Here is a 24,871-nt window from a genome sequence, read left to right on the forward strand (position 1 = left end):
AATATGGGTGTTCACTTCATATGACCAAGTGAAAGATGTTGGATCTTAGTATGGATCGAGTGTAGCCATTAGGTCTCACACATGAGACCCATAAGTCAAAGTGAATCCAAGTGTTGGATCTAAAGATAGATCCAGGTATTGAATCTAAAATATGAATCTAGGTATTAGATCCAAAGTAATGGGCCAAGAATCTAATGAGTCACTTACGTAGTAGGCCATTGAGTTTTGAACCACTCAGATAGTAGTGGGACCCACATCACATTGGATTCTTAGCATTTTTGGGAATCCAATGTAACAGTTATGGTTGGGTAATGGCTACCCAATAGAGGATAAGTATTCACAGCCCTTGTCTCTGCAAAAAGATAACTCGATAATTTCATTGAGGAAATCCTCCCTGACGTTAATCACAACCCAATATCTCTCTCTCACTCTCTCTCAAATTCTTCTCTCTCACTGTGCACACCCTGATCGCAAAAAATCCAACAGATCTATGGTTTCTAACTTTCTTTTATGTTGCTCGCATTTAAGATCACAACATGTTTCTCGGCCAAATTACTGGTTACTTCTCTGCTTATGATCAATGCATCTCTCTCTCTCTCATGTTTCTTGATCTCTCTCTCTTGCGATTGTCGTCCCCTTAACCCCCTTCCCTCCCGTCCGACCACCGCCGCCTCCGCTCCGGCAGCTTCGCCAATGCCTCCCCGTCAAGCAACAGTCTCCGACCGACACACTCCATCCCTGCCCGCGCGTACCCCGACCCACCACCCCTTTACGCTCTCTCTCTAACCCCTTTCCTTCGAATTGGACCACCGCCATCCCTCTAACCCCCTTTCCTCCCATCCGACCACCGCCGCCCCCACTCCGACAGCTTTGCCAACACCTCCTTGTTAGGTGAGAGTTCATAGTTGGCACACTCCGTCCCCGCCCTCGCGTAGCCCTCTCTCCTTTTCCCCCGTGCTCGCACCCTCTCTCTCTCTCTCTCTCTCTCTCCCTAACCCCCTGCGACTGCCATCCCCCTAACCCCCTTCCCTCCCATCCGACCACCGCTGCCCTGACTCTGGCAGCTTTCCAATGCCTCCTCGTCAGGCGACAGTCCCCGACCGACACACTCTGACCTCGCCCTCGCATAGCCCTCTCTCCCTTTTCCTTGTGCTCGCACCTTCTCGCTTGTCGTTCAATTTCTGACTGTCGGCGTAACCCTGCCAACCTCTTCCCCCTCTTCTTACCTTTTGTAGTCTCGCCCTCCATTGACGTCGCCGACAGACCTTCCACCCCCCCCCCCCCCCCCTTTAGTCGTTGTTGGACGCATGCCCTCTCCTTCATGCACCCATCGACATGATCTCCTCCTACATGAGCTTATCTAGCCGAAGCCATCACCTTAAGCTGTTATCGTTTGATCTACTTCTCACCCCATTTCGCCACCACTTAAGTTCTCTCTCTCTCTCTCTCTCTTCGTCTGCCCCATCGCCCATCCCTCTTATCCCCTCTCCCTCGCTACAACACCCTCACTATAACACCCTACAACCCCTTATTTTCCCCATTTCGCTCTCATTCTCTTCCCCTGCAACCGTCGTGAAAGTGCAGTAGGATCGAAGCAACAGGCACTAGAGGGGGGGTGAATAGTGCTTTTAAATAACGTCTTCGGAATTTTGATGAATTTTGCAATTCGCAAAGCAAACACACAAATTACACAATAATTTATCCTGATTCGGTCTTTTCCGACCTACATCCAGTCCCCAAACAAAACCCGCTTGAGATTTCCACTATCAACCCTGTATAACTACAAGATTATACATAGACAAAATCCGGTCCCACTTTTAGTAACACACTTTGATAGACACCCCCCAACCCCCACCCACCCTCAAGTGGAGAAAAATCACACTTTTTAGAAAAACATTTTATTCAAAAATTTTCTCATTGAAAATGGTTGAAAAAGTACTTATTTTTTATTTCCTACTTTCATTTTTCTTACCATTTTCTAGCATGCACACGTGCCCTTAACAATACAATTTTAAGAGTGAAAAGTGAAAACTCTCGAACGGAAAGACCGAATTAACTAATCGGTTTTCAGAAATTTTTTTTATTAAACTTCTGAGCAATCTATTATTACCATCGATTGCATGCCCAAATCAAATCCACTCCATTTACATCACCATTCAGATGTGGGTTGCATACATTCACGTTGATGAGATCCGGAGGTGAAATGCAGAGATCACATACAGCTACAAAGATAATTGGACACTGATGAGGCTCATCGGTTCCAAATAAAGGGCAATTACTCGGTCGATTGAATATCCAAAGAAAACCGGATCCATTGACATTCATATTCAGCCCCACAAGGATCCCGGCATGACGGACAGACCCAACTTAAGAGAGCGAGTTGGTTATGAATTGTATTTGCAACATGTAAGTTTTTCAAATGCTTCAACGATCAACGCCTCACAACCTACCAAACTTTTATGATTCAAAACATCATCGTTTTATATTCAAAACACAAAGTGCGATCCTCAGCAAACAGACCATGTTGAACACACCTATAGGTTTAGATTGAACCATAACCTACGCTCTTTCCACCTTAAACACAACTTCAAGTCCAAACTTTAAAAACCCAATCAGAACTACTTTTTTTTCATTTGAATCACAAAAAAAAGAAACAAAAAACAAAACATAACCTTCAATCAAAAGTCAACAATTCTTCAATGAAAAGAAAAACGTCAAGGCAGGAGGGCCTCAAAATGAAAATTTTGCTTTCAACATCCGAATGCGCTCCATGCCCAAACAATGATACCTGGTTCTTCACCAAACCAGGAAAATAATCGCCATTATGGCAAAAAAACAGTGCTGAGACACAGCAGCAAATCAGTGCTTCTTTAAATTCATGCGCTCCACTTGATCCCTGCCACATAATCAAATTAGATAAACACAAAGGCTTGCAAACATCTAGCAGCAGCAGGCGACGATTCCGCATGCTGTGAAAAGTTAAGTGTAAAACTGCATGCAAGAACATAAAAGATGCAAAACTTGTACTCTATCTGTTTAACCCTCAAGATTACAAGGATGAAAGCAAGGGAATGAGGAAAGAATAATAGCAAAAGTAAAAAAATATATTGAGCAAGCCAACACATCGAGGTTTAGAAGCACCAGTGTACAAAAATAGGGATCAGCTGATTTCCTAGACTTCATATGACAGACGACATCCTTAATTTCATCCTCCAAGAAAGGCTCCTCCAAAAAGTTTCTCTGATCATTGCCCAACGTATGGAATCAGATTAACTAGACTACATTCTCGAGTATTTGTCAAGATCCTTGAAAGATGTGGAAGCATTCTCCAGAACTTGGTCCCCCCTTGAGAGCTCCTCTCTCCTAATGTGCAGGACGAAATTAATGGCCCCCTATGCGAGGCCATTAAATGGAAGAATCTGTTGTCCTGATCACAAATTTTCAGCAAGAACTGCTTCACGCTCTGTTTCCGTCTCTGAATGAAGTCTTCAATCTTTGCATGTTTATCACTTCCTTATTGGAAGATTGCACTCTTCTATTTTCATAGTGAGACGTTAAAGTTGCCACCAATGCAACAAGGTTCCCGAACAGTGCTTCGATCTCCTCCAACTCCACCCAGAAATCATTTTCGTCATTTGTCATTGGATCATAAACAGCCATGACTCTCAATACCTATCCATCAATGCACTCTCGTACTGAATTGTAATCAAGAAAATATTGAACCTGACCACCAGCCTTTTCAGTGAGCCTTGCCACAACAGGATAATACCACCTGAACGTCCGATTGCTGGGACCACTGCAAAACTACAATCCTCACTATGATATTTTATCAAATAAACATCTAAAAAATCCAATTTCACTTCTAAGAGGCCTAGAATATTCCATGTCATTGATTTATGAAAGTTAGCTACTTAAAGTCAATGATTCCACTGCATGAACCCCTTGTATTTCACGTGCAAAAATGCATCACAAGCACTTTGAAGCCCTCCTTGTCCTCCCCTTAGATCCCTCTCTAATCGACTGGAAAGTAGCCTCCCAAGAACGACACACACCTTTCTATGTGATACATTCTTCTGACGATCTGGGTGCATACCTCGTCCAAACACAGAGGGACCTTCTTTAATTGCATCTCCTAATCTAGTTGTTGCTCTAATTCCTTTTGAATGTAAATATTCAATCTATCAAGGGCCACCCTGATGCTCAGGCCCTCACCTTGTCTGAGGGCTACACCTTCCAGTAAGCCAAAACCTCTAGATTCAATCAGCAATGTTTGTTCTATTAGCCACCACCACCTCACCCTTAACATCAGCATCAGTTACCACTCAGTTGTAGGGTCAATCAAGTACTAGACGGTTCCAAGGTCCATCATCTCACACTCCCTCATCAAACATACAAGGGCCCCCACTGCATCCTTTGCCATCCCCTCGCCAACCAAAACAGAGACCTTGACTACTAGAGATATAGCTTACAAAAAAGAAAAAACAAATCCAACAGCCAATAAACCCCAAGGGGATTTGGCGTAGTGGGGTGGGGCCTAGGCCGTTAGACGGTGGTCTAGGTTCAATTCCATGGGCATCACTCCCTTGTGGAAGCAGGCATCCAGCATAGGCCCTAGGGGCGAGGGTCCTAGCCTCAGAGTTTTATGCCTCTGGGCTGACGACCGTAGGTATGGCATGCTGAGCCGTCAGCCTGTGCGACCAAGTCTTCGAGCCCAAACATGGCTTCTTCGGGTGAAAAACCCAAAAAAAAATCAAAGGGAAATAGATCACTTGCTGGTGCCCTACTTTGAGAAAAAATGGTCCGCAACTACCACATCCTTCTTTCAAGAAAAGCCCCAAATTGAGACCTTATAAAGTTCGATGACTTGCAAAATTGATTACATAATGGATCCAAAGGCATTGATCACCTTTCAAACTTGATCCACGACCCACACCAAAAGTAGCTACAATATTGAAATTGAACAATGGACCTGCAATCAACAAATTGTCCCAAGTACCTATCTCAAGATCCAGGTCTGATTAATCAAATGCTGATCCACAACCTAACTCGAGATCCAAGTCCAACCCGCCCTCCTTAAAAGCTAACACCCCAGCTTGGATCAAGTACTCCAAGCGCCCAATCCAGCTCCAACTTACTTTCCCAAAAAAAATCAGCATGATATCTTGAGCTACAGCAATGGAGTCCACTGACCGACTGCTATAGCCAAGCATGTACAGCTACATCCTTCTACCTCGTAAGAAAATGACTTGGGATGAATTCCAAAATCCTCAGAACACCCCCACACCGACAATGGGGACCCAACAAACTTCCTCACCGAAAATACTATCCCTTGTCGAAAATTCAGCTACCTTCCATCCAGTCAACAGCACTCCCTCCCTCTCTTCAGAGAAGACATTGCAACCAACTTGAGATCACCACAAAGAGAATTTTGAAGAGCCACACTGCTGGACACCTCCTGCCCTTGCAAACACCACCTGAATCCAATGGTTTCCCAGCAATCCAGTTTCATGTTCAGATAGGCTCTAGAGATTAGACTGAATTCTCTAAAAATCCATGGAATTGAAGAAACCATTTACTTGATGTCCGACCCAAAACCCATCTCAAAAGTTTATAAACTTTCGGCTACAAAACCAAATCATTCTGACTATTTTTACAGAAAAGTGTAGGAAGCCGCATGAAACCTTAACTCTCCTCATAGGTTCCAGGTCTCTGCATTCAATGAGACAAAAACACATGGAACCTACACCAGTATCTTTTGCATAAGTTATCATATCAACAATTTTCAATGTCCAGTCAAATAAAGGCTTCATAATTCTGGGCCCCCTATACTGGGTTTTATATTCCTAATTACATCTCCCAGAGACCATCGGAATCCAATGGCTTTCTGAATCCTCACCCTGATTGTTGAACCCAGCAAGGTGGGGTGCCGACAACCATGAACCTACTACAGTACAAAATTAGGATCACCGTTCTTGAGACATAATCTGTGTAGCAATCTTTTGACCAACCACTCAACGTACCACAAACAGGGCACCACCAGGTCCCTCTAAAAGCCAATAGAGTTCTCATGGACCAAAGTAAAACCCCTGTGGAGTCCTCACAAAGAGGTTGTTGATACCTCTTCGCCAGGTCCCAAAATCTATCAGCATCTACCTTATGAGGACGAACATGACATATTAGAGACTCTACGTCCAAAATAGCAGAGAAGCAACCTGATGTACATGATTAATGTGTGTCGAGTCGCCGAAAGGACATGGTCTAATTGTTTGTGGAGAACACTACCCTTATCAAAACAGCATGCCTATACCCCGCTGATAATGTACCCGGGCTGTAACAGTGTAACAGGTTGGACCTCAGCCAGAAAATGCAAACCAGGCACAGCTGAACTCGGGCCAGGCCTAGCTCGATTAAATAATTGGGTCCGACTCAGGCTGCCTATGTATAAAATACATGGGGCCCAACATGCTCAGCCCGTTAACTGGGTCAGGACTAAAAGGCCTGGCCCAAGACTAATTATAACTGGTTTGGGCTGGGCTCGAGCCCGGATGTGGGTTGGGCCGGCCTGATGGCCACCTTATTTTTCAAGTTTTTTCTTTTTCTGCCACATCTAACATTGTAGATGTGATCAATATGTATCTTTCAGTAGAGACCGGATTTTGGATAGCCAGAATCTGACCTGTATACAGGTTTTTCCGGCTATCGAAAAATCAATGGTTATGAATACGCCAATTCTTCTTACTCAAAAGACATGATCCAAAGGTTGATTCCCACTAAATTGACCATGTTAAACACATCTATGAGGTTTGAGTCAAAACAACTTGCATCATGAAATTCTCTCTCTCTCTCTCTCTCTCTATCTATATATACATATATATAACAAGTCAATCACCAAGGTTAGAAGTTAGAAAGTGTAAATGCGGACAGTTGCTCCATATTTCAAAGCATTTTGCAGAAATGGAGACAAATGCCATCACATAAAAATATAACAAGCATGGCCCAACAAATTATTCACAAACTTTGCATGTAGATGCTCACATGTAATGCGTTTTAAAAGTTCAAACAGCGTGTTAACAACAAATAGGCAGCGCAAAAAAATAAACATGAAGATAGAGGCCTCAATTTTCAATGTCAAACACTTTCAGATGGCAACAAACAAGCATCGAGGGTGACATTAATTTTCTGAAATATGTATCAAATGGAATGCAGTAAGCAAAGCAGAGAGCAGCAGATCTAGCACAAGTTAGCATGAAATTTATCAATACATGGAATAGAATATCCAATACCATGGCAAAATGGCTACACATCATCTCTTAGAAGTCAATCCAACTGCAGCAACCCTGAAAAAGAAAAGTATATCAAGGTGATCAACCTGTCACTCAACCAAAAACATGGGCCACTAACAATCTGGGAGCTACACTAAGGAAAACATAAATACATACTAACAACCGCAAGGATTACCTTCTCAGTTGCTTCACTCCAACATTCACACCATGCCTTTCATTCATTGGTGCTTTGATTTGAAGAACATGCAAACTAGCTATTTCTGCATTTTCTCCTTTCCCAACGGTCTCAAGCAAAGTTGTCCCATGCCTGACACTCTTGGGATGGCCATTCTGATCCTGGATATCCTTTCTGTTGCTTAAAATTCTTATACTTGGATGTACAGCTTTTTGGAGCATATCAAGGCAATCACCATTCAGTCCTTGAGTTCGTACAGCACAAGGGTAAGAAGGATTAAGGCTTGATTCTGCAGAATCATTCCGTGCTGCATGTCCCATACAAGAAATGTCATTGCCAGAGCTTGGAACAAAGGGTGAAACCTTTTTCAACCGTGGAATCTGGGCAGCTGGAGTAATAGAAACTGTTGACAAGCCTGCTGAACCTAATGGTAAAGCTGCAGCTGCTGCAGCAACTTTTGCAACAGCTGTGGTGGCTGATATAATTGCTTGTGCACCTTCCCGAAGATGAACGAAATCCCCTTCAACTACAAATAACTAATAATTCCGGGAAACATGAAAAAACCAAAATGAAACATCAGCACTGCACAGTTAGAAACAGCATGATTAAACCTAACTTGCAAACCAAATGTATGAAAACTTACTTCTGGATGACAAGCCACAAAATCATCAAGCCTTCCATATTTTTTCTTGTAATCATGCCAATGCAGAGGAGCAAGCATTTTTGCAAGCCGATTCGGCAGCTATAAATAGTAAACAATGGATGCAATCCAACATTCATTATAAGAATAAAGAATCAGAAAAAACAAAGGAAGAAAGCACTATCAAGCCTTACAGTTGTACTAATTCTGATACAGCCACTAGTTCCAGCAGGAATAGCACGAACAATGAATGACAGCAGTGATCTTTCATCCAGAAGTGTAGGCTCCAAAACTTTTCCAGATATCTGAGAACCAGAAGGCATATGTGGTGAAGTTGTTTCTTCAGAGGAGGTCACGTGACCGCCATTGCTGTCCGTGATGCTGTCATACCTCACAGGATAACATGAAATACCAGAATGTGGTAGCATTGAATCTGCCCATGGCTGCTCCACAGTTAAAACTTGTTCCTCTTTGGTATGGTTAATACTGTCCACAAATCCTGCACCCTGACCCTGTGGAAGCATATGATGAGATGGATCCCTTCTTCCAGATGCATCTTCTTGCTGCAGAACATTGTGCTCGGGAAAGGCCTAATGCAAAACAGAAAACCAAAAAAATCCTTACACCAGAAAGAGTACAAAAAAAAAATATGCACTAGCATTATCAGCTACCTTTTCTTCTATACTAACTGGTTCATGTGAGTTCAAACTCAAATCATGAAAATGGGAGGACATTTCCTCATTTCGTTGATTTGGTTCTTGTGATCTAACATATTTCTTGTCATTTGAATCCAGTGCCTGGTGACCATAATAACAGTGAATGATAATAATGGAAAAGAGAAAAACTAAGATTCTACACAAAATAAATCAAGAAAGTCGCACTTGTTCTTTGTTGCCAGATCCAGCAACACCAGTAGCAGGAGCATGCTGAAGACTTCGCTGGGATGCCAAGTAATCGGGACCAGTAGCCTGTCTATCTGAAGGAGAGTCATGTTCAAAATGAACTGGAGATCCAAGAGAATGCTGCACTGACTGGGAAGCAGGATGGTGTTGGTTCTGGTTTGATGCATTAGATTTCTCTGGGACTGCCTGTAAAAACGATTAATTCAAAACATAAGCAGTATGGTCTTAAAAAGTAAAATCTAAACATTAAGGAAAAAAAAACTGCAGAGTAACCCGTTGGTTCTGCCAATACTGGTTGGGTTGGATGGAAGGCACTGGCTGGTAATTCTCCATGTGAGACTGCGAAATATGAGAGTTTGGTGATGGCACAGTGTGTGGATTTTGGTGCATAACAAAAGGATGCATGGCAGCAACACGTCCAGGTGGAAGAAGATTATTCATATCAAGAACAGATGATGGAATGACTGAAACTCCAGCAACATGGTCAATCTGAAAGAAGAGAAAAGCAAAAGTAAAGATAAATCCATGAAAGATTTAAATCATACATGCAACTTCAGATAAGTCAAGTGGTTAACATCAGTCGCTGCAGAAGTCCAAATAATCATAGTTCATGACCGCAAGAAACTGCCCACAGGCCCTAATGACCACTATAAAACATTCATAATTGTCACAGCTATTACAAGTTACAACTATGTCAGATGGATTTAACAATGCCATCTTAAAAAAGTGATTTGCGTGATAGAGTTTACACTAATAAAAAACTAGCTATGAAAGTTGCCCTACCCTCCGACACAAAAACATTTAGCACTTAAAACAGGCTTTTGATGGCTTAAGCAAGCTCCTGAGTATGATAGATTCAAAAAAGTGTTATGGTGAGAGTTGGTTTTAGGTCATGTTATACAGATAAAAGCATGCTGTACTTAATAAAATCCTTAGCAGTCAAATTGACTAGGCGGTGCCCAGGCATCACACCCCTCAGCTAGAAGTCGCCTAAAGACCAACCAAAAAAAGCACACACACAATTAATCAAAATTACAGTATAAAAACAAAAAACAAAAAATCTGAACAAAACAAATATTTCAAAATATGCTATTAAAACATGATTACAATGCTTAGAAATGATTAAAAATCATATAAGAATACCATTGTAGACACCCCCGCCTAGGAACTATACCTCCATATTGTATTATATAAAATACCAGAAGATCAATTAAACACTTCCATAGGACAGTAACCTGAAATAAACAACTTGCTGCCCCATCACAACGAGAAATATCTGTAATTTCTTGATCCCGTCTTACAGTATGTGATTGCCAAGCATTTGAAAGCTGTGGCATCTCATATATGTAAGCCGTAGCTTAACCAAGATCTGACGCCTAAAAATGCCATTTCAGATGAGAGCATCACTTACAACAAACAACAATGAAAACAACAGAAATAAATAGACAATATTAGCTTGTGCGATAACTGTACAATGGAATATTAGAAAGCCAAAATATTTCTGTCAACCATTCAAAAGAGATATTCTTAATAGTCCCTGCCTTAGGTGATAAATCAATGGCTGGAGCAAAAGGTGGTAAACTTTCTGTGTTCCCATTTGTCAGGACTGCAGAATTAGAACTTAAACCTGCATCTTCGTTTACTTCGAATTGGTTTCCTTTTTTCTGTACACATTCAGAAGAACCTTTGTCATTAGCTTTTTTTATTGTAACATCATCACTGAAGATACCATTATGTTCCCGTGCCTCTGCCAATTCACCCTGAAGTTGCTGAACAATTTGCATGTGATGCCTTTCCATGTCTGCCAACTGTAATGAAATAAGAACAAAAGAAATTGAGAGCCTTTTATGAGCTTACAAGAACACAACCAACCCACCAAGAACCACTTATGGATCAATCCACACCACCCCCACAAGGGCCAAGAGAGTAAAATATAAATGCTTTTATATTACACAATGCTTGAGAAAGCATGAAAATGTACAAGGGGAGAGCCCCTATTCACACACACACACACACACACACACACACACATATATATATATATATATTCGGTATACAATCTTAACACCCCCCCTCAAACTCACAGTGTAACAACAGAGAGTTGAAAAAGTAGGAAGTGAAATCTAGGTGACAAGAGCGCTTTAGTAAAGAAGTCCGCCTGTTGATACTCAGATGGAACATATGCTAACATGATGATCTTCAGAAATTTTCCACGAATGTAATGACAATCTATTTCAATGTGTTTGGTCCTTTCATGAAATGTATGATTGCTTGCAACGTGTACGGAGCTCTTGTTGTTACAACGTAATCTTGAGGTTTCTGTAATGTGAACTCTCAAGTCTTTTAACAATACAACAACAACAACAAAAACTACGCCTTCATCCCAAAACAATTGGGGTCGGCGATATAAACCAAAAAAAGAAAATCATTCTAGGTCTTCCACATGAATCCTTCTCCTCTAATCATTTCTATCCAACACCATGTCCTCAGTGAGGTTCAAAGCATTCATATCCTTTCCTATCATCTCCATCCAAGTCTTCTTAGGCCTACCCCAACCACTTTTAACTAATATATTTTCCGATTTCTCCATCCTTCTAACAGGAGCATCATTAGGCCTTCGCCGAATAAGTCCAAACCACCATAAATGATTCTCTCTCATCTTATTTTCAATGGATGCAACACCTACCTTCTTACGTATCTCCTCGTTTCGAATCTTATCTTTTATTGTATTTCCACACATCCATCTAAGCATACGCATCTCAGCTACACTCATTTTTTAAATATGAAGTCTCTTGGCAGCCCAACATTCTGTACCATATAGTAAAGCGGGCCTAATTGTCGTCCTATTAAACTTTCCCTTCAACCGCAACGGCATTCTACGATCGCACAACACTCCAGTTGCACTTTTCCATTTCATCCACCCAACCTTTATCTTATGATTTACATCATCAATTTCTCCATACTTTTGAATAATAGATCCCAAATATTTGAAACAATCATCCACCGGTATTTCTTGCTCACCAAGCTTCACTACACTCTCATCACTACTTCGTTGCTTAATAAACCGACATTCCATATATTATGTCTTACTCTTACTCAACTTAAAACCACTTGCTTCCAATGTCTGTCTGCATAATTCTAACTTAGCATTAACCTCAGTTCTAGACTCATCAATCAAAAACTCTCTTTTAACCTTCAGGAAGCTAAAAAAGTAGTTCGAAACGTGAGGGATAAGGTATATAAGAAAGTTTATGACAAATTGGATACCTAAGAGGGCGAGAAAGATATTTATAGGCTTGCGAACATGAGAGATAAGAAATCGAGGGATCTGTGTATGGTTAGATGTATCAAAGATGAAACACAAAGGGTTTTAGTCAAAGATAAGGAGATTAAGGAGAGATGAAAAGATTATTTTGATAAGCTATTTAATGAAAGTCATGCTTAGGATCTTGGAAACTTCTCCATTCCTTTTCATGAGATGAATTGTGACTTCATGCGCAAGATTCAAAAGAAAGAAATTGCAGAGGCTTTGAAGAAAATGAAATAAAAAAGGGCAGTTGGCCCAGATGGTATACCTATCGAGGCTTGGAAATGCTTGGGTGAGAAAGGTTTAGAATGGTTGACAAATCTTTTTAACAAGTCTTTTAACAATAACCATACTAATTTAGAAGTAGTTGTCGCAATGACATGGTATTCTGCTTCAGTGGAGGAGAGGGATACATTCTGTTGTTTCTTGCATCTCCATGAAATTAGAGTCACCTACAAAAACATAAAAATCAATGGTTGAACGTATATCATTCACATCCACTCCCCAATCAGAATCAAAATATGCAATTATTTTAAACGGAAAAGAGGAAGAAAGAAATAACCCATAATTAATAAAATTTCTAATATATCTAATAATTCTCATTACGACACTCATATGTACTGTAGGGCGAGTATGCTAAAATTGACTAACAGAATGAATAAAATGAAAAATATTACGACAAGTAATAAAGAGATAAGATAAAACTCCAATCATTTGTCTGTACGATCTCTGTTGCATACTTAGTCTGCAATAACAAGTAACAACGAATTGAGTAAATCACTTCTATTTCAAGAAAGTACAACAAAAAACCAAGGTCTGTTATATCAAAGGTGGCTTTGAGTACACCCTTGAAATGACTAACTCTCTGTTTATCACCTCATGTGATAATCATATAATCAACCTAGAGAAATAATATTACTTTTCCTATATTAGAAGACTTAACAAACAATGCAGTGTCAGTATAACAAGATTTAAAACCAAATTGTGTCATCACACTACTAAATCGATCATACCAAGCCTTGGAGGCTTGTTTTAGACAACACAATGATTTTCGTAAACAATTTTTTTTTTCATGTACTAAACTTAGTCCTGATGGGGGGTCCATATAAACTTTCTCTTTGAGATTACCTTTCAAAAAGACATTTTTCACATCCATTTGAAAAATGGGTCATTTTTTAATTAATGCTATAGAAATAAGAGTTCTAACAATAGTCATTCAAGTGAATGGAGCAAATGTCTCATCATAGTATATTTCATATTCTTGACTATATCATTTGGCTACTAGTCTGTCTTTATATCTTTCTAATGTCACATTACTTTTAGTTTTAATCTTATATAGTTTTCTTCCTTTTAGGAAATGTTTCAATTTCTTATGTTTTTGCATTTTCTAAAGCTTTCAATTCATAATTCATTGCCTTAATCCATTTTTTATGATTTTTAGCATCATAGTAAAACGAAGATTCTACATGTGAGTGTATAGCTCATTAGACATAATCTATATTTGGGTTCAAATGAATCATATGATACAAATCTACTAGGAGCCATTGAAATTCTCATGAATCTTCTAATACTAGAGGAATCTATATCTTGATTTTGAGAATATCTTTCTAAAGCACATAGAAGATGATCTTCGGTACGCTGAGTATAGATTTGAGTTTCACTATGAGGTTGGTCTATATTATCAAGACCCTCGTTTGCATTCTCATATGCATCATGAGTGTCCTCGTTGTCACTCACATGCACATCATGAATATCATTACAACTCACACGCTCATTGGTAAGGTCAAAAACAAATGAATAGTCACAATTCTCTTGGATTTTCTCTTTACCAAATCCATTTTCGTTTTCAAGAAAAGTGACATTTCTTGACATGTAGTATGTTCCTTTTAACTTCATAAAATCTATATCCTTTTTTTACTTTCGGCACAACCTACGAAAAAACAAAGAATAACTTTTGAGGAAAGTTTATCATTTTTGTTGGTAAGGACACAACATTTACAACCAAAACTCAACCTTTTGTAACAGGGAGATGTTTTAAATAATTTGTCGATAGGAGAAACGTTTTCGATAGTTTTTTAAGGTACCCTATTTATCAAATAAACCGCCGTAAGGGCAGCTTCAGCGCAAGACATTTTTGAAACATTTCTTGATATAAGAAGTATTTTAGTAGTCTTAACATTATGTCTATACTTCCTTTAGACTAGTCCATTTTTTTGAGGAGTATAAGAACACGATTTTTGGTGAATAATCCCATGTAAGTCAAGATAGTTTTTGAAATCCTTTAATACAAATTCTCTTCCGGAATTAACTCTAAAGATATTAAGATTGGTTTGAAATTAAGTTTTTGTATAACAATGAAAAATTTAAAAACAATCAAATACTTCGGTTTTGTGTTTAAGAAAAAATATCCAAGAGTATCTACTGTAATCATCCACAAAAACAACATAATAAGATACTCCTCCTTTGGACATAACTGGAGTCAGTCCCCATACATCCGAATGTAAAAACTCAAAAGGTTTCTTTGATATAAAATGACTAGTCCCAAAAGGTAAAGATTTCATTTTACCAAAGATGCAATCTTCACAAACAAAATCCCTTTATTTATAACTTGTAAGGAATGAAAATAAATGTAATTTTGATTCACTAGGATGTCCTAGTCACTTGTGCCAATTTTTTACATATTTCTTTTCCACAAAATTACAAAAAGTATGTTTTGATAATTCAAGATTGTTCATAACATAAAGATCTCATCTTCTACGGCCTTGACCAATCGGCTTCTCGAACTAGAGATCCTAAAAATCAAACAATCATTAGATGAAAACAAGTCTTTGCATGCATGATCCACAATTTGGGAAATAGATAAGAAATTTAAATTTAATTTTGATACTACTCTAATATTTGGTAAAAAAGGGTTTGATGTTTTTGCAAACACCCAAAACCTTTGATTTTTAAAGAAGTTCCATCGACGGTTAAAACATAAGAATCATTTGGGTTAGTATTGCATTCAGATAGTGTAGACTCATTTGGGGTCATATAAAAAGAATCACCAGAATCAAGAATCCAAAAAGTCTTACTAGGGTCAATGCATGTAGATACAGCCACACCCAAGAAGGAAGAAGCTTGATTCTTGAACATTGGTTGAAGTGACTTCATGAGTTGTGCTAAGGATAATGAGCTGATGCATTTGAAGTCATCTACACCATTTCTTTTAAGAGATGGTCCCGCCGAAGCCACTTTCTTATCATCTCTTTGATCTTCTTTCCTTCTTTTATGATAAAAAAGCTTGCTATGACCCGACTCATAACAATGATAACATATTAGTTTGCCACTCTTTTTGTATTCAAAGATCACCTCTTTTATTGTTTTGACTCCTTCCATAATCACTCAAATTTCTTTCATTCTCATTACTTCTTCCAAAGTCAAAGGGCTTATAAGTCCTTGCATGATTTTTGGGCCTTGACATAGCTAGCACAAATTCTTCCTCTTTTGAAGATGGTGGTTTTTTAAACCTATTTTTTCCTATAATTACTATTTAAGTGTTTCAACTATGGTAGATACACCTCCCCTATAAAGAATGGCCGATTTGGTCTCTTTAAATTTGGGTCTAAGCTCATTAACAAATTGGTATAAATGCTCCGTTCTAATTTGTTTTTCACAGAGTTCTACATCTTGGAGCTAATGCCACTTTGGCTCTAGAAGAGCCAATTTATTCCAAATAAGAGAGAGGGTATTGTAATATTCTTGAATGTTCATCTCTCCTTGAGTCGTAGTTCTCACCTTATTTTGCACATTGCATATGTGAGCAATATCCTTGAGACTATACACATCTTTAAGATACTTCCATGCATTACTAGCAAATTCAAATTTTGCTAAGCTAGAGTATTTTTTGATGTCAATACTATTGATGAGTCATCCAATTATCTTGAAAAGACCCATCCTCCATTCTTTCCATTTTTTTTCATATTCGGTAATGGCCTTAGACATCTCTTCTCCTTGAAGAGCCACTTCATTTCCTTCTTCCATCTTGGTAAGTATAAGCTATCTTTCAATGCCATCAACCAAATTCCATAGACCATTTTCTCATATTTTATGTTTTTATTATAAATGCCCACATCACATAGTTAGTAATTGAGTCGCACGAGAACGAAGATGACCACTTCTCTTTCATCCTCCAATTTTACAATAATGAGAGAGAGAGAGGGAGATAGAAAGAGAAGAGAAGAAAAAAGAAAGTAACAAGAATTTTGTTGAAGAGAACTTTGATGGTGCATTTTCCAATGCAATGATCCCACAAACCGATGCTCTACCAATCTCACGATCCTCCTCTTGGCCTTTCCGAATGAATCACAATCCAAGAGCACCAAAGCTTTGATAACGTGTAGTGAAATAAGAACAAAAGCAAATGACAACCTTTTATGGCCTTACAAGAACACAACCAACCCACAAAGAACCACTTATGGATTAATCCACACCACCCAAACAAGGGCCAAGAGAGTAAAATATAAGTGCTTTTGTATTACACAATGTTTGAGAAAGCATGAAAATGTACAAGGGGAAAACCCCTATTTATAACAAGAGAGGGGGAGTGGGGGCAGCCCAATTAACTATTGGAACCGTTGAAGGCAACTCCAACAGCTAGTTGGAGCTGTCCCATCATCACCTAATTTCAAGACAACAAATAAAAAACAAAAATAAAAAGGACACGTCATCCCCTAATGGACTGACCACTATTACAATATGAAATGACCAAAATACCCATAAGGCGTATTTCAATTTATATCTATGTCACATGGGTGCGGGGATGCGGCACTTTAAAAAAACATGGGTGCAGGGGTTCAGCAAAAAAAAAAAATCGAACCGGGGTCGGATTCGGATCCGACCCTGATCCAACAACAACAACAACAACAACAACAACTACGCCTTCATCCCAAAACAATTGGGGTCGGTGACATGAACCAAAAAAGAAAATCATTCTGGGTCTTCCACATGAATCCTTCTCCTCTAATCATTTCTATCCAATGCCATGTCCTCGGTGAGGTTCAAAGCATTCATATCCTTTCCTATCATCTCCATACAAGTCTTCTTAGGCCTACCTCAACCTCTTTTAACTAATATATTTTCCCATTTCTCCATCCTTCTAACTGAAGCATCATTAGGCCTTCGCCGAATATGTCCAAACTACCGTAAACGATTCTCTCTCATCTTATTTTCAATGGATGCAACACCTACCTTCTTACGTATTTCCTCGTTTCAAATCTTATCTTTTATTGTATTTTCACACATCCATCTAAGCATACGCATCACAACTACACTCATTTTTTTAATATGAAGTCTCTTGCCAGCCCAACATTCTGTACCATATAGTAAAGCGGGCCTAATTGTCGTCCTATAAAACTTTCCCTTCAACCGCAATGGCATTCTACGATCGCACAACACTCCAGTTGCACTTTTCCATTTCATCCATCTAACCTTTATCCTATGATTTACATATCCATCAATTTCTCCATACTTTTGAATGATAGATCCCAAATATTTGAAACAGTCATCCACCGATATTTCTTGCTCACCAAGCTTCAATACACTCCCATCACTACTTCGTTGCTTACTAAACCGACATTCCATATATTATGTCTTACTCTTACTCAACTTAAAACCTCTTGCTTCCAATGTCTGTTTCCATAATTCTAACTTAGCATTAACCCCAGCTCTAGACTCATCAATCAAAACAATATCATCAGCAAACAACATACGCCACAACACATTTTCTTGAATTGATCTCGTAAGCTCATCCATCCCTATAGCAAATAGGAAAGGGCTTAATGCAGATCCTTGATATAACCCAACCGTTATAGAAAAATTGGTTGTCACCCCTCCACAAGTGCGAACATTGGTTACTACTTCGTACATATCTTTAATTATACTAATGTACTTGAGAGAAACACATTTCTTCATCATTGTCCACCAGAGAACATCCCTAGGTACTCTATCATATGCCTTCTCCAAATCAATAAAAACCATATGCAAATATTTGTTCCTCTCTCTATCTCTCAATAAGTTGTCTAAGAAGATGTATAGCTTCCATAGTTGATCTACCAGACATAAAACCAAATTGATTCGCCGATATTATGACAACCTTCCTCAACCTATACTCAATCACCCTCTCCCAAAGTTTCATAATATGACTCATGAGTTTTATACCACGATAGTTTGTGCAATCTTGTATATCACCCTTATTCTTATATAGAGGCACCAAAGTACTCTTCCTCCACTCATTAGGCATCTTATTTGTCTGCCAAATCTTGTTAAAAAGATTTGTCAACCATTTTAAACCTTTCTCAACCAAGCATTTTCAAGCCTCGATAGGTATACCATTTGGGCCAACTGCCCTTCTTGATTTCATTTTTTTCAAAGCCTCTGTAATTTCTTTCTTTTGAATCTTGCGCATGAAGTCACGATTCATCTCATGAAAAGGAATGGAGAAGTCTCCAAGATCCTGAGCATGACTTTAACTAAATAGCTTATCAAAATAATCTTTCTATCTCTCCTTAATCTCCTTATCTTTTGCTAAAACCCTTTGCGTTTCATCTTTGATACATCTAACCATACCTAGATCCCTCGATTTCCTATCTCTCATCTTTGCAAGCCTATAAATATCCTTCTCGCCCTCTTTGGTATCCAACTTGTCATAAACCTCCTTATATACCTTATCCCTCGCGTTTCGAACTACTTTTTTAGCTTTCTTCTTTGCTATCATATACTTCTCCAAATTCTCATTATCACGACTCTTACTTAGATTTCTATAACACTCTCTTTTAACCTTAATAGCTAATTTGACATCCTCGTTCCACTATGATGTATTCTTACCTAGCGGTGCACCGCCTTTAGACTCACCCAATACCTCCTTAGCCACCTTTCTCATGCCACCCGCTATCTTATTCCACATTGATTCTGAATCCTCCTCGAAACACCTATCAGCTTCCTTAACTACCTGCTCTACAAACATTCCTTGTTTAGCTCCTTTCAGTGCTCACCACTTAATTCTAGGATCTATCCTATGTCTATTCCTTTTGCGACATTTTCTAATTCTAAGATGTAAAATTAAGACTCTATGTTGTGTAGCTACACTTTCTCCCGGTATAACCTTACAATCGATGCAACAACCCTTATCTCTCTTTCTAAGTAGGAAAAAATCTATCGGACTCGTATTAACCCCACTTTTAAATGTTACTAGGTGAGACTCCCTCTTCCTAAACCAAGTGTTTGCTAAGATCATATCATATGACAAACCAAAATCTAAAATCCTTTCTCTACTTTCGTTTCTTTCTTCTATACCATAGCTTCCATGGATACTCTCAAATCCATCCCTACTAATGCCTACATGTCCATTAAGGTCACCGCCGATGAAAAGCTTTTCTCCATAAGACATCCCTTGTACTACTCCATCTAAATCTTCCCAAAATTGACGCTTAATGAAATCATCTAAACCTACTTGAGGTGCATACACACTAATAATATTAATAATATCCGTACCTAATACTAATTTAATAAGTAAAATCCTATCACCCTTCCTACGGACCTCAACTACATTATCTATAAACTCACGACTAATAACAATCCCTACTCTATTCCTATTCCTATTCCTATTTATTCCTGTATACCAAATCTTATATCCCCAAGGTTCTATCACTTTTGCTTTCTCACCTACCCATTTGGTCTCTTGTAGACATAAAATATCCATCTTTCTCCTACACATAACATCTACTAACTCTACCAACTTACCAGTTAAAGACCCTATGTTCCAAGTGGCTAACCTAATTTTATGGTCTTGAACTATCTTCTTTACCCCCACCTGTCTAACAAAGTGAGGGAACCCTTGCCTATTTGACACCACACCCGGGCACCGGTGTGACACGTCGCTTTTGGGCGACGACCTAGCAACCCTTGCCCATTTATCACTGCCTCCGGGCCTATAGAGTACAACGCGTCGCTCAGTAGGGAACGCCCCAACGAAATTCTCATATTGGTTCATATTCATAGGGTGTGACTAAGTTTTTATGTTGGCTGTCACTGGCCTACCGCAACCCTCCTCCTTTATCCGACCCGGATCCAAACCCGATAAAACTTCTTCTTGCGAGCCTCCCTCGATGGTTTTTTTTTTTACATATCAGGTTGACCGCACCAGGTGCTGCACCCTCATGCGCACCCGCGTCACGTCGCGTCGACGTGGGTGCAGCACCTGGTTAGCCGAATCCCTGTGACATAGGTTTATATACATCTAAATACATATATATTCAGTATACAATCTTAACACCAACTAGCATCAATAATTAACAGTCAATTGAATTTAAAGATATCTAAACTTAATATTTAACCATCAAATTAATCATCTCAACAAAAATGAAAAACAGAATAAGAAGTACAACATATCAGAACCAGCAATAGGCATGAGAGAGAGAGAGGAAAGGAGATTAAAACCTGTCTTTGGCAACTCAACCAAAGTTGATTATATTGATCAATGCGTTCTCGTAACTCTGCCTGCAAAGAGTGGTTGGCAGTGAACTGAAAAGCATCCATTTCCTGAACTCTAGCTATCCAAGTGTGTGCCTCTCTCAGCAGACCATCCTTGTACAAAATGGTTTCTTGGGCAACTCTATGCTGCAGCAATGTCAACTTGTGAGACAAGCTTCATGTTCTTCAATAAAAAACAGGAAAAACTATTCAACTCATAGACCTAATATTAATTCAATAAACACTGTGCCATCATCTGCAGAAAGATAGGATTCGAAAAGACGGAAATAAAACATCATGGCAATTACAAAATCAATCCTTAATAAAGCAATCTCCAGGAGAAAATCACAATTGAGGAAATAAATTCACTAATTGAAAAGAAAGGAAAGAATTTGAACACCTATCGAGGAACTTGGTTAAGAACTGGCACTCATGAAATACTGGCAATAGATCAAAACTAAAAAAATAGTGTTCTCTATTACACGGTTACAATACCATACAACACATCTAACTGCTTAAGCTAAAGTGACTGAAGATTGGATCAAAAGAATTAATATATAGGCAAAAGAAAGAAACTCTTCCAGATAGAAGGATGCATGAAGTCCTCCACACCCTATGAACTATCTCGTACAGCATCTGATCAAAACCATTCAAATGACCTTCACACAAAAAAGTTGCCAAAGATCCCAAGCACATGGTCCTCCCATCTTCTGCCAAAGAACCACCACTTTCTTATAAGCAATCCCTATGTTCAGGAAAAAGAATCAGGTGAAATGCAGCAACCTGAATTAAGTTGGAACCATCTGACCTTTTCTGGACACTGCATCGAACAAATATATTGCACGGCTAGGGGTTGGTTCACCAACCAAAACATCAGTTCTGGACATCATTTTTAAGCAAATAACCAGGTTTAGAATGTTTATCTTCAAGCTCTCTGCCACTAGTACTGTTCTACATCTAACTCCAACAAACGAACCAAGCCACCAAAAACAAATATATGTTGCCAAAAAACTCAAAAGTACGGAATGATGCATAACCTGAACTAGATTGTGGTGTTAGGCTGTTAGCATTATCGTTTTTGCAGTTCATTATACTTTGCTAATGTCATCTTACAATGTTAATCATTTCCCAATGAGATAAAGCTTCTGGGAGTTCAAAAATGGACAACCAAGAATTGTAATGTAAGGTTAAAATATCAAGCCACCTGTTCCTCCAATTCAAGAAATAGTCTTTCCTTTTCTTGAATGTGTTCTTTGAGTTCATGTATCTGTGCAAGAAGCTGGGCTCTTTCAGCATCAGAATTGTCACGCTCTCTCCTGTAATGGTAAAAAATAGTCAAAGTGCATAGATCCTGGTGAGAATACTCTTATTCCAAAGTAACAACACTATGAATGAAAACACATTGTTTGAAATTTAAAGATATAAAAGATAACATCCATCATTGGTCATGACAATGATATATATATATATATATATATATATATATATATATATATATATATATATATATATATATATATATATATACATATATTGTTGCTGATCCACAATAGTTTGCACATATCATGAGACATAAAGAGACCCTCAATGGAACTAATCTTCATACCTAAAGGTGGCCAGCTCTTTATTTTGCTCTCTAAGAAGGTCCTCCTTGGCCCATGCCTAAGAGAAGAGAAACAGATTAGGGAAAAAAAGTATATAAATACAATACAGAAGTAAACTGCACAACAAATGATTGTAGGCAATGATCTTGAGCAAACTTTTTCATTGTCAAGTTTAATTGCACGAAGTTCTTTGTCCTTATCTCCCATCTTCGCCTCCAAGTCATGGATACATTCTTCTCTTTCTTGGAGTTGCACCTTTGGCAATAGAAATAAAGTAAGAACACATTTAATACAATCAGAAAGCAAGGCAAAAGTGTTATCAACATGTAAAAGGTCATAATGGCACCAAAATTAGAACTGCAGAGTGTAAGAAATGAAGGTGAAACAAGCATGTTCTGGTTTGTTTGCTGAAGACAAGTCAAGAACCTTCAACCAGATTAGTGAAAGTTATATTAACCCAAATGGCACGAGAATGATTGTGAACAGCAAAACACAAACAACCATGAAAAGGAGGGCCTTTCCCCATGGTTCAGAGTTCAGACAAAACATGGTTTGTGGGATTCACATTCACATTCACATTCGATACACTTTTACATATGAAAGTGGTTCCTTCTTTTTAAAATCCAAGCATGCCCTGATTGAATTTCACCAAATCCATACAAAAGATTGGAAAGCTACGGATGAATCTAACAGTCTAAGAAAAGAAGTGCATATTAGGCAGTGACGACTTCAGTTTAAATAGAAAGGGAACAATACTGCATTATGAGATAAAAACACATAAGGACAAACCAGATATTTAACACAGGCATTAAACATGTGAAAAGAACAAACCTTTAAGTGAACACAGGCATCAGCATGGTCCTTCAATTGCACCTCAAAATTGCTCTGCATTTCCAAAATATCCTTTCTAGCAATAATCCGAGCTCTCAGTTCAACCTCCATCTGTTGCAGCTCTTCTCTCTGTTTGGTGACATCATGAAGCCGCTGTTGGACTGGGTCATTGCTTAACCCATCATCCGTTGTGATCAAACAAAAATCAACATCCAGATGCTCTGTTCCCTGCTGCACCTTGCGCATTACAATGCCATAAAAGATGAGCTAGAGTGATGCAGGAAAATTTAAATTTCCATGTTCAACAGCTCCAAACTCAAGCAACCAGATTACATTTTATATTAATGACAACTCATACTCTCTCCTGCCCAAATGCAACTCAAGCAATAACTATCTCATCGATATTTATATTAATGATGATTCATCCTTTCTCCAACATCAATGCAACTCAATATTACATTTTCCACCCGGTGACATAACTGGCGAAATAAGTGCCCCCACCAATATTTATACTAATGACAACTCGTGCTTTCTCCAACCTAAATGGAAACCAAGTCCAATGAACAAATACCAAAGAAAAAATGAAAAAACAACAAAAAATCAAATGGCCCATGAAAAAGAAAAGAACCTATAAGTTCTCAGCTCATAATTTTCAACCAAGTTTACATGAATGAAAAATGTAAAGTCGAGAAGATTAAAGGGCAACAAAATGTACCTCATAGATCGTTTTCTCATCCGATTGGCTCAACTTTGGCCGTTCCAACTCCTTCCCGAAATTATAAAGAGCAAGAATCAACCACCATAGTTGAATAAAGAGCCCAACCAATAAAGGAAATAGGTGAACACGAGAAAACCGCGAAATGCAACAAGCCCAAACACCTTCCCCGTTTACCTGGCCACTGAAATCGCGAAGTGCATGCTCTTTAACTGCCTTCCACGAGGACTGCAACATCGGAACCGTCACCGACGAACCATGCCCAGATGCCGCCGATAGTCCACCCCCACCCTCCATGTGACCTTACCACCTAAAACCCCGCACCCGGCACCCAAATTCGATGACGCACCCTAAATCCCTCAAAGCTCTCCTTACACTAAAAAACAACCCGACAAGCATCCGCAAAACCTTCTCCCGAGTCCCGAATCAGATTTTAATACAGAACCGGGACGCCAAGCCCAAACTCTCCGCCATTGAACCAGCAAAACCTAGAAAACCGAGTGCCCCGAATTACATACCAACTGAACCATGACTCGTTGTGAATCAGAAACCCAACAACAAAAAATACATAGAAAAATGGTGACAATTTACGGACAAGCAATAAAACAAGATGAGAGAAGTGGGGAAATTTTGCGAGAAAATTTTGATTAAGAGCGATTTTCGCCCTTAGAACGAACCTTCCACAAAATATTAATCTGGAGTTTCTGGATTCAGAAGCTTGTGAATATGATTCGAACAATATTTGAAATAAATTAATAAATAAATAGTTAACAAGATTCAAAGAATGTGACTTATCGAGCAAGAAAGAAATTCTTGATTGGAGAATTCGCAAACTCGTGTGCCCTAGAGCGACTTTGTTGCAAGGAGGAAAAGACCGGAGCCCCCTCACTATTTATAGACGCCCAA

General features: G+C 38.9%; 1 protein-coding gene across 6 annotated transcripts; it reads right to left on the bottom strand.

Moving 5' to 3' along the window:
- Positions 1–2,604: 2,604 nt before the first annotated feature.
- LOC149835037 (uncharacterized) lies at positions 2,605–24,793 on the bottom strand. Of its 6 annotated transcripts, none has more exons than XM_090011655.1 (17): positions 24,643–24,793; positions 24,143–24,453; positions 23,966–24,016; positions 23,251–23,478; positions 22,576–22,674; positions 22,422–22,477; positions 22,020–22,131; positions 20,783–20,962; positions 10,542–10,808; positions 9,274–9,489; positions 8,980–9,186; positions 8,770–8,895; positions 8,293–8,688; positions 8,102–8,200; positions 7,459–7,994; positions 7,284–7,337; positions 2,605–2,896 (listed from the first exon to the last, which is right to left on the bottom strand). In XM_090011655.1, exons 2-16 carry the CDS (start codon positions 24,260–24,262, stop codon positions 7,304–7,306), a joined length of 2,727 nt encoding a protein of 908 aa, XP_089867781.1. In that variant the 5' UTR covers positions 24,263–24,453; positions 24,643–24,793; the 3' UTR covers positions 2,605–2,896; positions 7,284–7,303. The 6 variants fall into 6 exon arrangements, with proteins under 6 accessions (XP_089867781.1, XP_089867780.1, XP_089867783.1 ...); XM_090011654.1 differs by having other exon boundaries at positions 23,251–23,481; positions 24,643–24,790; XM_090011657.1 differs by lacking the exon at positions 24,643–24,793 and having other exon boundaries at positions 8,293–8,610; positions 23,251–23,487; positions 24,143–24,408.
- Between the last annotated feature and the right edge of the window lie 78 nt (positions 24,794–24,871).

The sequence above is a fragment of the Nuphar pumila genome, chromosome 6 (genome assembly GCF_984573655.1).
Source record: "Nuphar pumila chromosome 6, dmNupPumi1.hap1.1, whole genome shotgun sequence".
NCBI lineage: Eukaryota > Viridiplantae > Streptophyta > Magnoliopsida > Nymphaeales > Nymphaeaceae > Nuphar > Nuphar pumila.